The sequence below is a fragment of the Perognathus longimembris genome, chromosome 4, assembly GCF_023159225.1.
Source record: "Perognathus longimembris pacificus isolate PPM17 chromosome 4, ASM2315922v1, whole genome shotgun sequence".
Taxonomy (NCBI): Eukaryota; Metazoa; Chordata; class Mammalia; order Rodentia; family Heteromyidae; genus Perognathus; species Perognathus longimembris.
This window is the reverse complement of record NC_063164.1, coordinates 29,856,845-29,870,731: the sequence shown is the minus strand read 5'-3', so window position 1 is coordinate 29,870,731 and position 13,887 is coordinate 29,856,845. Positions and strand designations below refer to the sequence as shown.

Here is a 13,887-nt window from a genome sequence, read left to right as displayed (position 1 = left end):
TCTGTATGTACAGCATTCACAATGCAAGGGCCCTGCCGCCCACATAACACCCAGCCCTTGAGTGAAGATGTTCTCCCTTAAAGGTCTAAACTTTGTATCAGCACATCTTGCCCCAGATCCACTCAAATGATATTCTAAGTGATTGGAAGCTTTTATCTGTCCCTGAAAGCAGGCCTTTTCAAATAAGTATTGACTGTTAATGACCTGTTTAAATAAAACATTCAATTTTCTTCCCCCCCCCACCAAAGAACTTAGTAGGCAGTGACATTTCTGAACCAAAGGCTAACCCCTGCTTTTCAAAAGAGCCTGAGCCAAAGCTTTTAAATGTGAACATTTTCTTCCGACATTTGCCCTTAAAATGCTGTTCAGTGCTTACGGAGGGTTGAGTACATTGGAGAATCTTTGAATAAAAATGCAACCTTGAGATTTATTTTCTCCAATTTAAAAACGGCTAAGTGTCTCCATAAGAAATTCAAAGTTCAGATACTATTCTCATTCATTGCTTTTGTGTCCTTATACCTAATTTATTAAAACACCTTTTCTCTAAGGAACAAGATGCCACACAAGAGCTTTTATTAAACTTAAATTTTTATTAAAATTAAAATATAGCTACACTGTAAAAAGTCTTAGCTTTTATGAAAAACAATGTCGAAAGAAATTTTTCCTATGGGAATTAAACCACAGGGGAAAAAGCAAAAGATCTAAAGTATTTGGAATATTAGGGACCTCAGTAATTACAAGGCCATGGTTGAGGAAAAAGGAAGAGGGCACCTAAACACGAGAAAAGATTCAGCAACTGAAAAATTCAGCAACAGAAAACCTCTTCACCACTAAATTTAGACAATTGTAAGATTTTTTTTTTGGTAGGGAGTAGTGGAATTTGAACTCAGGGCCTTATACTTGTTCAGCTGGCATTCTACCACTCAAGCTATGTCTCCAGCTCGACCTTTTTTTGCTGGCTGTTTTGGAGATAAAGTCTACAAGACTTTTCTGCCTCAGCTAGGATTTCAGGCGTGCACCAACTGCACCCAGCACAATCTCAGTCTTTTAGAAAGATAACTATTTTCCTCTTCAGCTGGCATGCAAGTACCCCAAAAGTGCCCAGGGCACTAGAAGATTGTCTGTTAACTAGCTTAAACGTCATCTATATAGAGAAATACCCTAGTACCTCAGAAACAGCATCCATACTTTCAAAAAAAATTTACTTTAAGGTGAATGTTTAGCTTCCTGTACTGTGGGACAGCTAAGTGTTCCCATCAACTCCCAGTCTTTTACAGACTTTAATACCCAAGACCTATGGAGGACATCAGGTCATTCACTCCTACCTCTTACTCCCACAGCGAGAGACTTAGAGTCCATAGTTCAGACAGTAGCCCATCAGGATAAAAGCTGCCAGTACAGAGAGGTGTCAGCTTCTCAACTTTCCCTGTCAAACCCTATGCCCATTCTCCTTCCCTATTTTCTCAGAGCACTGGGTCTTTGAGGGGCTAATAACTGGTGGCAGTAGGAGTCTGCAGTAAATCAGTCTGTGATCTTGCACCTTGACCTATGCCCTAAACTAAATAAGGATGCAGATGTCTCTTAAGTCCATGCTCTAGGAGACAGTTGGACGCCATTTCGGCTGAGAGGCTTCTTGCTGCTTTTCAAATCATGTCACCTTATTGGCTTCCTATATACACTTCCCCTGGGAGGCAGCCATGAGAAAATATCTCAGAGTCTATGTGATCAGTGCCACTGTCAAGTTACACCAAAGCCAGGTACAAACACATTTCAATTAATTTGTAATGAAAAAACGTTTTTAGGACACACTCCCCACCCCACCCCCCGCACCAAAGCAGCATCACAGCACCTAGCAAACACCCAACTAAACACATCCCTTCACATTCTCACCCCAAAGCAGGCAACAAAAGTGCAACAACCATCTCTTTGTAATAAGTGCCTGCCTGTCCATTCCTGAGAAAGGCTAAACCTGAGAAAGATTTGCTGTGTAGTTCATATGCCCCACCCATGCACATCACATGCTGGCCTAGTGGGCTAAAAGGGCAGGTAGGACCCTCAGAGGAGACATATTTCTTTGTTGAGTGAGTTCTTCCTTCAGTTCATAGGCCATTAGCCTCATGATGTATTTATGATGTCTTGAGGAATTATTAGCACAATGACCATGGGCTTCAGTCACTCTTCATGGGTTTGGGTCCTGGCTCTGCTACTTCCTGTGGGACCTAACATGACAAAATGTTTTTGTGCCTCACTTGTAACCAGCATAGAAAGAGGATTATCATAATTTCTACTTCATAATGTTGTGAGGGTTGAATGCAAAATGTGTAGAGACCAGAGTATCTGTCACATTGTATGTTCTCCATAAACATGCTAATGATAATTAATAATATATCAGTAAAAGTATAGTTAATGATATCATTTATAGGTAAATGACCTCCCACTTATCCACCCAGGCTTCTGTAAGAATGTGTTTGTTGTGTGTAGGAGGTAGAATCATAGAGAATACTTCTATATGATTTAGCCAGTGGGCATTCAGCTACACTGCACCCACCTCTAGAGCTCCTGATTCTCTTTTCCTAGTGAGAGGCAAGTTGTTTGCATTTTTAACAAGTTCCCAGGCAATGCTGAGGCTGTTTTTCTAGGAACCTACTTCAAGAATCACTACTCCAAGGCAGCCCTTTCCAACAGAAATGTAGTATGATCCACACATGCAAATTGTTAATTTTCTAGCACTTGCATTTTAGAAAGTAAAAAGAATCACATGAAATTAATATCTCATTTGTTTCACCTAATCTATCAACTACCATGGTTTCAACACATAATCAGTGTAAAAAGATTAATGACACAGTTTGATTTCTTTTTGTTTTATGTATGTACTCTACAAAATCTAGAGGATATTTTACCATCCAGCACAGCCCACTCCATGCTGGTTTTATAGGAAAAGTGACCTGGAGAGTTGCTGGTGCCAATCACAACCTTTTTCTCTCCCCAATTGACATTGGGGTCCAGAAAGCTCTTCTTTTCAAAGTTCCTCAGTTGGTTCTGATGGTAGCCAGAAAGTCAAATGGACCCCCATCTTGTACCAACCAGGTCATTTCCCTACTCTTAAGTCATAAATTCTGACAGTCTTCATTTTTCTTCCCCTTTGAGCGTACATTACAGTAAAGTATTTAATACAAGCCAAATATACAGTAGGGTTTTTAAAAATATTTTTATATATCATGGGGCATACTGCCTCAAAAAATGATTTAAAAAATTCATTATTTTGAAATTCCTCTTCCATCTTCCCTATGGCTTCCTAAATCCAAATTAAACAGTGATGTAATAACTGAGAACAAGAAAGTGAACCTGAGCTATTGTGGTTTCCAGAAGCAAAAGTGAAACCTTATTAGCTCCCGCTTCCACAGGAGGGAAAACTGAGAGGAAAAATCACAAAGTGCATTGTTCTAACTTTCCAAGTTTAGTAGGATTTAAGGAGAAAGGTAAATATGTCTTTTTGTACTTGGGAGTTTGATAATTGATCAAATTGTCATACATGTAAATTTCATTAATTGTACCAATTAGAAGTGCTGAAAAAAATTTACATGTTAGAATCTCATAGTCATGTTTATCTTTATTTATAAGCTAATAAATTGGGGCTGGGGATATGGCCTAGTGGCAAGAGTGCCTGCCTCGTATACAAGAGGCCCTGGGTTCGATTCCCCAGCACCACATATACAGAAAATGGCCAGAAGTGGCGCTGTGGCTCAAGTGGCAGTGCTAGCCTTGAGCAAAAAAGAAGCCAGGGACAATGCTCAGGCCCTGAGTCCAAGCCCCAAGACTGGCCAAAAAAAAAAAAAAAAAAGCTAATAAATCTTGCCACTGGCATTAATGCATAGTAAAAAACTTCTTTGTTCAGTGAGTAGTTTACTTTGATGTAACCTGGTACCTGAGATGATTGGTGGTAGCTGTGTTGTGTTTTATTAATTTTACCTGGGAGAAGTGTAGAAATGATATATTAAAATGATGACTTTTTTCTTGATGATTGATATAGTTGCCTAGCAAGTTTTAACAATTCTCTTGATCTTTGTTTTTCTCTAGGATATATGTAAAATATGATATTTGCATATATTTGTATGCTACTTCTGAAATCTGAATTATAATCTTAAAGAAACAAATCATAGTACATAAGTTTTTTTAAAATGTTGTGCTTATTTGGGGGATATCTTGTTTTCAGACTGATTAGTAGATTGACATGGAACATATATCCATAGATTTGAATATAGTGGTGTCACTTAACAATGTGGACACATCCTAAGAAATATGACATTGGGTAAATTCATACTTGTGTATACATCATAATGTATATGTACACACACCCCATGTCTGCAGCCTGTCATTGACCAAAATTTGTATGCAATTCATGACTATAATTAGGTCTTAGTAATTGATTTGTTCCAATAATAGACTCAAGTGATAATAAGGATTAGAAACTAGGCTCTTTCTCAAAATGTCAGAGATCCCTGTACCTTTCTTGTATACTGAAAACTCTTGTCATCAGTTTAGTTAAGGAATGAGCACTGAGCCAGTCATGGTAGCTCATGCCTGAAATACCAGCTGTGCAGGAGGCAGACATAGGAAGATTGAAATTAAAGGCCAGTCCAAGCAAAAATGTTAGGGAGAACCTTTTCCCAAAACCAAGTGGTCTATACTTGTAATTCTAACTAAGGAGGGTATACTTGCAATCCAGTGCCAGCCCTGTGCAAAGCAAGAACCTATCAAAAAATAAGCAAAGTAAAAATGGTTTGAGGGGATGGCTCAAATGGTAGAGCACTTGCCTAACAAGCACAAGTTCATGAGCCTTAGCACAGAACAACTCCCCCCCCCCCAAAAAAAAGAAATGCCTACTGAATCATGTCTGGCATCAACACATATTAACAGACTTGATGAGTAATCTGAGGGAAATATGAAACTGTTGTCCCCAAACATCTGTCACTCACTGTGGGACCTAAAGATGACATCACTAAAGGTTCCTCAGGCTAAGCTCCATGTCTACAGCTTGGAGGGCTGGGGTTTCATGTTGCTGAATCCAGGACTTGACATGTAGAATCTGGTGTAGCTGTGCTTCCTGGAGGAGAAGTTCTTTAACTGTCTAAACAGTCGATAGAAATGGAGTTTACTGGCCAGACCCAGTTCATAGTAGAGCCCAGATTCCCCAATACATAGTGGCATGGCACTGCATTTTCATAGGGGCCAGGAAGGAGTCTGCTCTGAAACGTAATAAGCAGCTGAGGCCATGTGGGTATGAGGTGGGCTGAGGGGCCCGTGCCAGTCAGAAGATGCACACGCTGAACAAGTGCAGGCACACTGCTTCATGCACCCCCTCTGGTGCACTCTCCCTGGCATTTGTCTTATCAGCAGAACCCAACTTCACACCTAACCACTTACATTCCTAATTCTTTAGAAGAAAGCAAGTTTCTCAGCTGTTTAGATAATAGCTCTTCAACTAGTTTCCTTAACTGGAGCCACAGCCAGTTTCCCAACACTCTGTTGTACTCTGGCCAGGATTTGGAAAAGGTGTCAGAATCCACGTGGAGAGAAGAGCCCTGCAGGCAGCCTTCCATGCGGAAAAGAATGGAACATAAAATGGACAAAGAAAAGTTCCCTACAATTATTTTTATCTTTGCTTCTGAGAAACTCATATTAACTTGTCTATCCTTGTATCTGACACCACACACACACACACACACACACACACACACACACACACACACACACACACACACTGTGGTTAATCTTATTGGCATTGGTACTAAAAAAGAGTCTTCCTTTGAGTTAAGGCTTTCAGGTCAAAGAGAAAGAGAATTGTCAAGAGGTGTTTGCATGCACGCGTGCACACGCATTTTATCTTATGAATAAATAAATGTAGCTTACCACCCTGTGCTGCCACTTCCCCAGACCTCAGAAATGTCTGCACAGTAGACTGCCTCTCTGATTCCTCTGTGGATTGTAACACTTCAGCTTTGAAAGTGCTGCATTCCCAAATTCTAGACATCAAAGCCCAAATGCAAACGTGGAGAAAAACTTTTTCTACCAGTTTTCACACATCTGTAATGGCCAAATTGGATGTGTTGATAAAATTCAGCTGGTACAGTACAGCTGGTGGGCTTTTGTGGCCCACAGGCCCATCCTAACAAATAGTGCGAAAACCATTTGCCACTGTGTAATTCTTTTCTCTTCTTTTTTTTGAGGGGGGAGGAAGTGTGATTTTTAAAATTTTTATTTTATTTTCAAGATGATGTATAGAAGGGTTACAGTTATATACGTAAGGCAGTGAGTACTTTGTTTTTTTTGTTTTTTGTTTTTTTTTGGTCCTGGGGCTTGAACTTAGTGCTTGGGCGCTGTCCCTGAGCCTCTTTGTGCTCAAGGTTAATGCTCTACCATTTGAGTCGTAGCACACTTCTGCCTTTTTCTGAGTAATTTACTGGAGATAAGCGTCTCACAGACTTTCCTGCTCTGGTAGGTCTCAACTATGATTCTCAAATCTCAGCCTCCTAAGTAGCTAGGATTTACAGCGCCTGGCTTGGTTTTGATTTTTTTTTTTTTTTTTTTTTTTTTTTTTTGCCAGTCCTGGGCCTTGGACTCAGGGCCTGAGCACTGTCCCTGGCTTCTTTTTGCTCAAGGCTAGCACTCTGCCACTTGAGCCACAGCACCACTTCTGGCCGTTTTCTATATATGTGGTGCTGGGGAATCGAACCGAGAGCTTCATGTGTAGGAGGCAAGCACTCTTGCCACTAGGCCATATTCCCAGCCCCTGGTTTTGATTTTTGAGACAGGGTCTTACTATGTGGTCCAGGTTGCCCTTGAACTCACAATCCTCCTATGTCAACCTCTCAAGTGTTGAGATTATAGGTCACACCTAACTCTGTCACTGCTCAATTCTTATAGCTCCATAGGGAGCCCTCCCTTCCCCTATCCATATATTAGTCATACTAAAAAATCAATGTATATATGATATACGTTCATATAATGCTGGAACTTTCATTTGGATAAGGAAATCTACCCTCCAGATGTCTGCAGATATGATTCTAGGCATCTTGAAGGCATTGTGATAAGGTTTTACTTCTTACCCATAGATTTTGAGCAGAAATTCCCAATCATTTGTTCCTATGTCGACATTTCTGTCCATTATTAGAGATAATCAGAAAATAAATGTATCTTTTACTAGTTACTTTTAGGGGCCCAGAGTAAATGAGAATAAAATTCAGATATTATTTGCTAGCTAGTATATTTACTTTCTTCTATATGCCAAATCTTCTAAGTGGCAGAAAAGTGAAGTGTTTTCAATGGGCTGGCACTGTTTGGTTGTGTGCCCAAACCTGTGTCCGTGGCAGTACTATTTAGAAACTTCTGAGAATAAAATCTTGTTGTCTATGTGGTTTCCGATTTAAGGATAGTGGGAGCAATAGTACAGTTTGATGTTATCAAGGTTTTATCCTAAAATCAGCAAAAAAATCAGCTTATGAATCTAAATCTATCTTTAAGGCCTAGGTTTAACAGAAAAGAATTGGAAAGTCAGGTGTGGTGGTGATGTATATCTGTAATATCAGCACTCACAGGCAAAAGTAGGAAGTTTCAAGTTTGAGGCCAGACAGCTTGGGCTACATAGTTCAAGCCCATACTGGATGGTATAGAAATATGCCTCAAAACGTTGTGATTATGGGCTGGGGATATGGCCTAGTGGCAAGAGAGCTTGCCTCGTATACATGAGGCCCTGGGTTTGATTCCCCAGCACCACATATACAGAAAAAAAACCGGCCAGAAGTGGTGCTGTGGCTCAAGCGGCAGAGTGCTACCCTTGAGCAAAAAGGAAGCCAGGGACAGTGCTCAGGCCCCGAATCCAAGGCCCAGGACTGGCCAAAAACAAAACAAAACAAAACAAACAAACAAAAAAAAAAACGTTGTGATTCTATCCTGGCTTGTCTCAAAACAAAACAAAATAGTGGGAAGAAATAGAGAATTTATTTAAATGGTTCCTAACCTGTATCATCTTTAGAGAAAAAGAAACTGTATTATAGTAGTAGTAGAAAGAATGCAAGAATGTATTTCAGTAGTATTTGATTGACAAAAAGCATTTAACATGCAAATGGAGAATATATTGATGATATCTTGGCCAGACTGGCTGTCAATTTCTGAACTAATTTGTTCACACATATATGTCATGCATTTAATTTTCATCTCAAGAAGACTGGAACTGTTGGGTGAAGATGTGGCTCGCCTCTATAATCCTAGCTACTAATCTGAGATCTGGAGGATCATGGTTCAGTGCTAGCCCAGACAGAAATATTCATGCATTTCCATCTCTAATTAACCAGCAGAAAGCCAGGCTGGAGATGTGGCTCAAGTAGTAGAGCAGTAGCTGTGAACAAGCAAGCTGAACAAACAAACATAAGTCTCTGAGTTCAAGTGACAGTATCATTGAAAATAAAAGACTAAACTATTAAAGACATAAGATATGTTTTCTATAATAATGGTGAAGGAATTTGACCAGATGAGAGAAAGAAAAAGAAAACTACTATGGCTTGATGTTAGGTCTATATATCTCAGAATAAGGCCATCTCATAATACTTGACCTTTGGCAGATTACCGAAGAATTATTGGCAGTAATAAGTGTTAATTGAAATTGGAGATCATGAATTTATGCTTTTTAAAATTACAGGGTGACTGGTGCAGCTGGCTCACACCTATAATTCTAGCTTTATAGGGGGCTGAGACTTGAGGATCATGGTTTAAAGCCAGCCTGGGCAAGAAAGTCTGTGAGATTCTTACCTCCAATTACACACCAAAAAAGCCAGAAGTAGAGTTGTGGCTCAAGTGGTAGAGTGTTAGCCTTGAGCAAAAAAGCTCAGCAGCAGTTCCCAGGCCCCGAGTTCAAGCTCCAAGACCATTACACACACAAAAAAGTACAGGATGGCACCTACGTGTTGGTCCAGAGAGTTGTTCAAAACATGCTGGCTAGTGCAAAATCTGGGAGTGAGGATACATGCCTGTGGACCCAGCTAATTGGAAAAGAGAGGCAGGAGAATCACAGTCCAAGGGTGGCCCTAGCAAAGTTAGTTCAAGACTAACCACAAAACAAAAAAACAAAAGGATAAGGGGCCTGGGGATGTGGCTTAAGTAGTCAAGAATTTGAGTTGCAAGCATGGTCCCTGAGTTCAGTCCCAGTCTCAAGTCCTAGAAGCATCCACTGCTAATGGTTCATGCCCATTGATCCTAGCTAAGATCTGAGAATCACAGTTCAAAGCCAGCTCAAGCAGAAAAATCCAAAACTCTTATCTCCAATTAACTAGCAAAAAGCCTGAAGTGGGACTGTGGCTCAAATGGCAGAGTACCAGGCTTGAACAAAAAAGCTAAGGGACAGTGCCCTGCCCCCTGACTTTAAGCCCCAATACAAGCACAAGAAAGAATTACTGAGATAGAGGAGAATGGAAAGTAAGACAAGCAAGTGGCAGTGTTAGCTAGAAGAGTCAGAAAGTAAATGAGCTGAGATGAAAAGAATGGGAGCTGAAGTGACAGAATTCTAAAAGTAAAATAAGAGAACAGTGTTTCTCATGCTTACACCCAAACCATTTGTGCTGTTTTCCCCTGAGGTGCTTGATATAGTTAAATCCATTCGGGAAATAACATAGTGTGGTTACCTGGGGGCTGGTAGACGTTGGGATGATGAAGATTGCCATGAAAATGCTTAGTTAAAACAAGCAGTTTTCCTCCTCCCACTGTGTTTGACCGCCTTCCTCTTTTACGTGATAAGAAGAAATCCTTTGGGTATATTCCCATTTGTCTTTGTCAATTTTCCATGTGAATACAGTAGGAATACAAGATATTTTTAATTTTTTTCCCAGGGATCTCATAACATGCTTTGCATATAACTAAGTCAAATGCTTCACTTGAAAATACTTTTTGTATTATAAAGTAGTATTCATGATTATAACTGAATGAAATTATTTACCGTGTTGGAAAGAGAACACAATAATAATACACTGAGCAATGAATTTTGAAACCTAAATCATTTTGTCCTCTTTTTCCAGGGTTTGTTCTACTAGAAGCAAGATGGCTGAACTCAATACTCATGTGAATGTCAAGGAAAAGGTAAGATCAAGTTATATATGCTAGCCACAAAACAACTCCAACCTGGGTAACACACACTCTAGCTGGTGCTGGTTAAAAACTCAGTTACAGTGGACAAAGGAAAAATGGTTTAGTCAGATACACAGTAAGTTTGTCTCACTGGTAATCTACTGAACATAATCCTAAATTGCATTTACCATCTGTATGTGAATTATTACATTTGTTTTCTCATATACTCTTGATCACAACCTCATGAGGTCAATACTATTTTTGTTCCATTGTATAGAGATGGAAATTAAGAAACAAAGAAGTGAAGTGATTTTGCTGAGCCTGTATAACAAATAGAGAACAGAAATGGGATATCAACTCAGACAGTGGCCCTTATAAGCCATCTCACCGGGTTGCATGTGACAGCTGGGGATTATATTTACCTCTCCAGAAATGGTCTCATCTAGAGAGTCAGTGCTTCACCTACTGGGCCACTTTTCCTTGAGAGTTCTCAACACAGAAAATCTTCCCTCCTACCACGTGGCCCTTCATGTTTTAGAATAAAGGCCTGAAGGTTAAAAAGAAAGAAAGAAAGAAAATCTTCCCTTCTCATTTGTTGGAGACTGATCAGGTCCCTTTTTGGTTCGGGAAGCTTCTTCTACTTAGGGTCAGCACCCCTCTCTTGCTGATAGGCTACTTTATTCTGTTTTATCTTAGCCATGACCTTGGAGATGGTCTGTCTAACTCAGCATTCTCCTGGCATCATAGAAATCAAGACCCTAGAAATGCTTTACCCGTGGTCACTCAGCTGAACATTAGAGCCTGGCCAGGAGCCTAGGTTAGCCCATATTCATGCCACCTCCCTGAGGACCACCCATGGCCTCCACTGACTGCCAACCACTTAATGGTGAGAGTTTGTCTCTCATCTCTTTGTATCTACACTGTACCAAAAATACAGAGCCAAAGATGAGAGAAGTAATACTTACAGAGTACTTGTTACATTTTCTTTCACCGCTGCACAGATATGTGCAACTCAGATCTCTTCTGGATGCCAGCAGTTTGGCAGTGAACATATAGCTGAGGTTCCTGTTCCTACAAAGCTCACGTTTAGGGCAAAGAAGCAGAAAATAAAACCCCCAAACACATATATGAGCACAGTCATTTCCAACAGTGATGACTGGGAGAAAAACATGGTTGGTGACTGTGATGGGAAGAGGGGTGGCTACTTGATTTTATAGAGAAGCAGTCTCATAGCAGGTGATATTCAAGATGAGATCACAGGTGATGAGAAAAGAAAAAAAAAAACCATGAAAATATCTGAGGGCAGGGAACTCCAGAAAGAGAGAAAAGCAAACATGATACTTAAGATGGACAAGGCTGTCTGTATTTGAGGAACAAGTGGCCAGTGTCATGGGGGTGGGGGTGGGGGCAGAGGGCAGTTGATGAGAGCTGAGGTTGGAGAGTACTACTTCACCCAGGCCCACTGCTCTTCAAGGGACCATGGGGAGGATCAACAGCTTTGTATTAGAATGGGAACAAATACATTCTTATCTTACAAATGTACATTTTTAAACAGTCATGACTGACATCTAATGGAACTCTAGCATTTCCTTCAGTCATGAATGTGAGCAAAGAAGAAAAATAAACCCACTAGTATTAGTAGTAGTAGTAGTGAGCTCTGTGACTTTGACAAACTAGAACCCATGAGTGTTTTCATCTCCAGTTACATTTGATATGGGCATTCTGATGTATTACTGGTTTACTTCTTCAAAATTACTGTAATTCTAAAACCTGATGCTGTATTGTGTGATGGGATGTGTTAATAGAGAAGCACGTATCTTATGTAGCATAAATTTGTTTTCCATTAATATCAAATTATATTTCAGTAGGTGGTTTTCTTTATAATTATATGCATTTTATGTCATGAATTTTAACACATTATTCTAAGAAGGTCCCCAAGACTTTCACCAGACCACTGAAGGAGTCTGTGTATCAATAGGTTTAAACCATGAAGGGGCTACAAAGAGCTCTATTTCCAGGGCAAAAGCAAGCTGTTGTAAGCAGAATAACATAGACCAAGGTATTTTTAAGATATTTATCCTAGCTTTATCTATCAGTGATTCTACTATATGTAAATCTTCAGTTACTTTGTTTCATGAGCACACTGAGGCTTGAGGTTTAACTTAACTTGTTCCAAAATCAGACTGGACAATGTGCAGAACCAGGGATTTGGACTCAGTGGTACCCAATACCAAAGTCTATGCCCTTCCCACTCACTGTACACCTGCTTCTCAGAGTTTGCCCCACAGATGCTCCTGGACATGATACAGACTTCTTATCTCAAGGCTTTGAGGACATCATCCAAACCCACTTCCAGTTTGGGGGGAGGCGTATGTGTGGTCTTAAAAACGGATGCAAATACTTTCACTGTGTTCCATAATGCATTTCATGTATTCATTTTAGTGTAAACTACTTTTTAGCTTATTGATCATTGAGTAAAACAACAACTGACAGATGTACCCCTTTGCTATCATGGCTCCGTCTCCCTGATTCATAGTCATACATCCAAGTGAGAAGCTAGGTTGAGTACCACGGGGCAGACCAGAGCCTGGGCCCTTTCCACTTACTGTCTGTTGATGGATAGATTGAACAGCTTCTCGTGGTGGGCTGTGAGAAGGAAAGCACTTAATAAAAAATTAGACTTTTAGCAATTGTTCCTTGAGAAGTACAGCTAGTGGACAGACATATATGGTAAGCTGAATAGTCAACATTAGAATATCTTATTGAATACAGAGGTGGCATGGAACTAGTAAGAGGAGATAAGTGGATCTTTCAGCACACAGATGACAGTGAATTGGTGTGAAGGTTCTATGCCTTGCCTTAGCTACCAGTGCTCACCATGAGCACTGCCAGTTATCTAGGTGAAGATCAACAGTAGAGGTGGGTATGGTGTCACACAGGAAGCTGAATTAGGAGGATATTGAATTCAACTTCACCTTGGGCTACATAGTGAGACCTTATCTTAAAAAAAAAAATAATAGAGTAACAGTAGATGTTTTAGTCTTGAACTTTAGTAACTTACCAAAATGTTGTCAGTATTTTTGGTATTTTGAGGAAGGATGATGGGGTTTCTTTTGGTAAATATTGTGAATCTGGTTGACAATGAAAGTAGAACTCCCTAACTCAATTAATGAGTTCTATCTTCCCATGTCAAATAGTTAATAGGTTTCTGAACTCAATAAAGAGAACCATAATAGGCAGCTGAAAATTCTGATCATTTATAATTCTGAATTGATTTATTTTTACTATACTTTCTTTAGTTATTAGCTTTTATGGCCTTTTTATGATTAGTTTGTCTCTCAATCTGTCACGCAAAGCAGTGACATTTCAGTTCTGAAAATTAAGAATAATAACAACTGTTATGTCTTAAATTAAAAGCTCTTGGAGATTAGAAAACAGATCTATATAGTCTTTTGGATTTGGTAACTAATTGAGTGCCATGGGAACTTAAATAATACAAATCTTATGGATGAAAACTAGGAATGATGATATGTGCCTATGATCCCAATATTTGGGATTTTGAGACAGGAAGACTGAATTCAAAGCCTGTCTAGGCTCTGTAGAGAATTTGAGGCCAGTCTGGGCTACAGAGAGAGGCCCTGTCTTCAAACAAATAAACACTGAAGATAAATGAGTCCTTCATTTATCTCTAGTAGATCCTTGATCAGGTGGATTGAATAGGAGTGGGTGCTATCGTGTGGAAGCAATTTTTGTCCACGATGAAACCTTTAGCCT

The 13,887-nt window shown here is 39.8% G+C and overlaps 1 protein-coding gene across 3 annotated transcripts in view; it reads left to right on the top strand.

Annotated features, from left to right (window-relative positions):
- Spats2l (spermatogenesis associated serine rich 2 like) overlaps window positions 1-13,887 on the top strand; it is a 160,152-nt gene that overhangs the window by 69,237 nt on the left and 77,028 nt on the right. For all 3 annotated transcript variants that reach the window (XM_048345014.1, XM_048345013.1, XM_048345015.1), the window contains one exon: window positions 10,065-10,125. In XM_048345014.1, coding sequence (XP_048200971.1) covers window positions 10,087-10,125 — 39 coding nt within the window. In that variant the 5' untranslated portion in view covers window positions 10,065-10,086. The remainder of the gene's footprint in view (window positions 1-10,064; window positions 10,126-13,887) is intronic.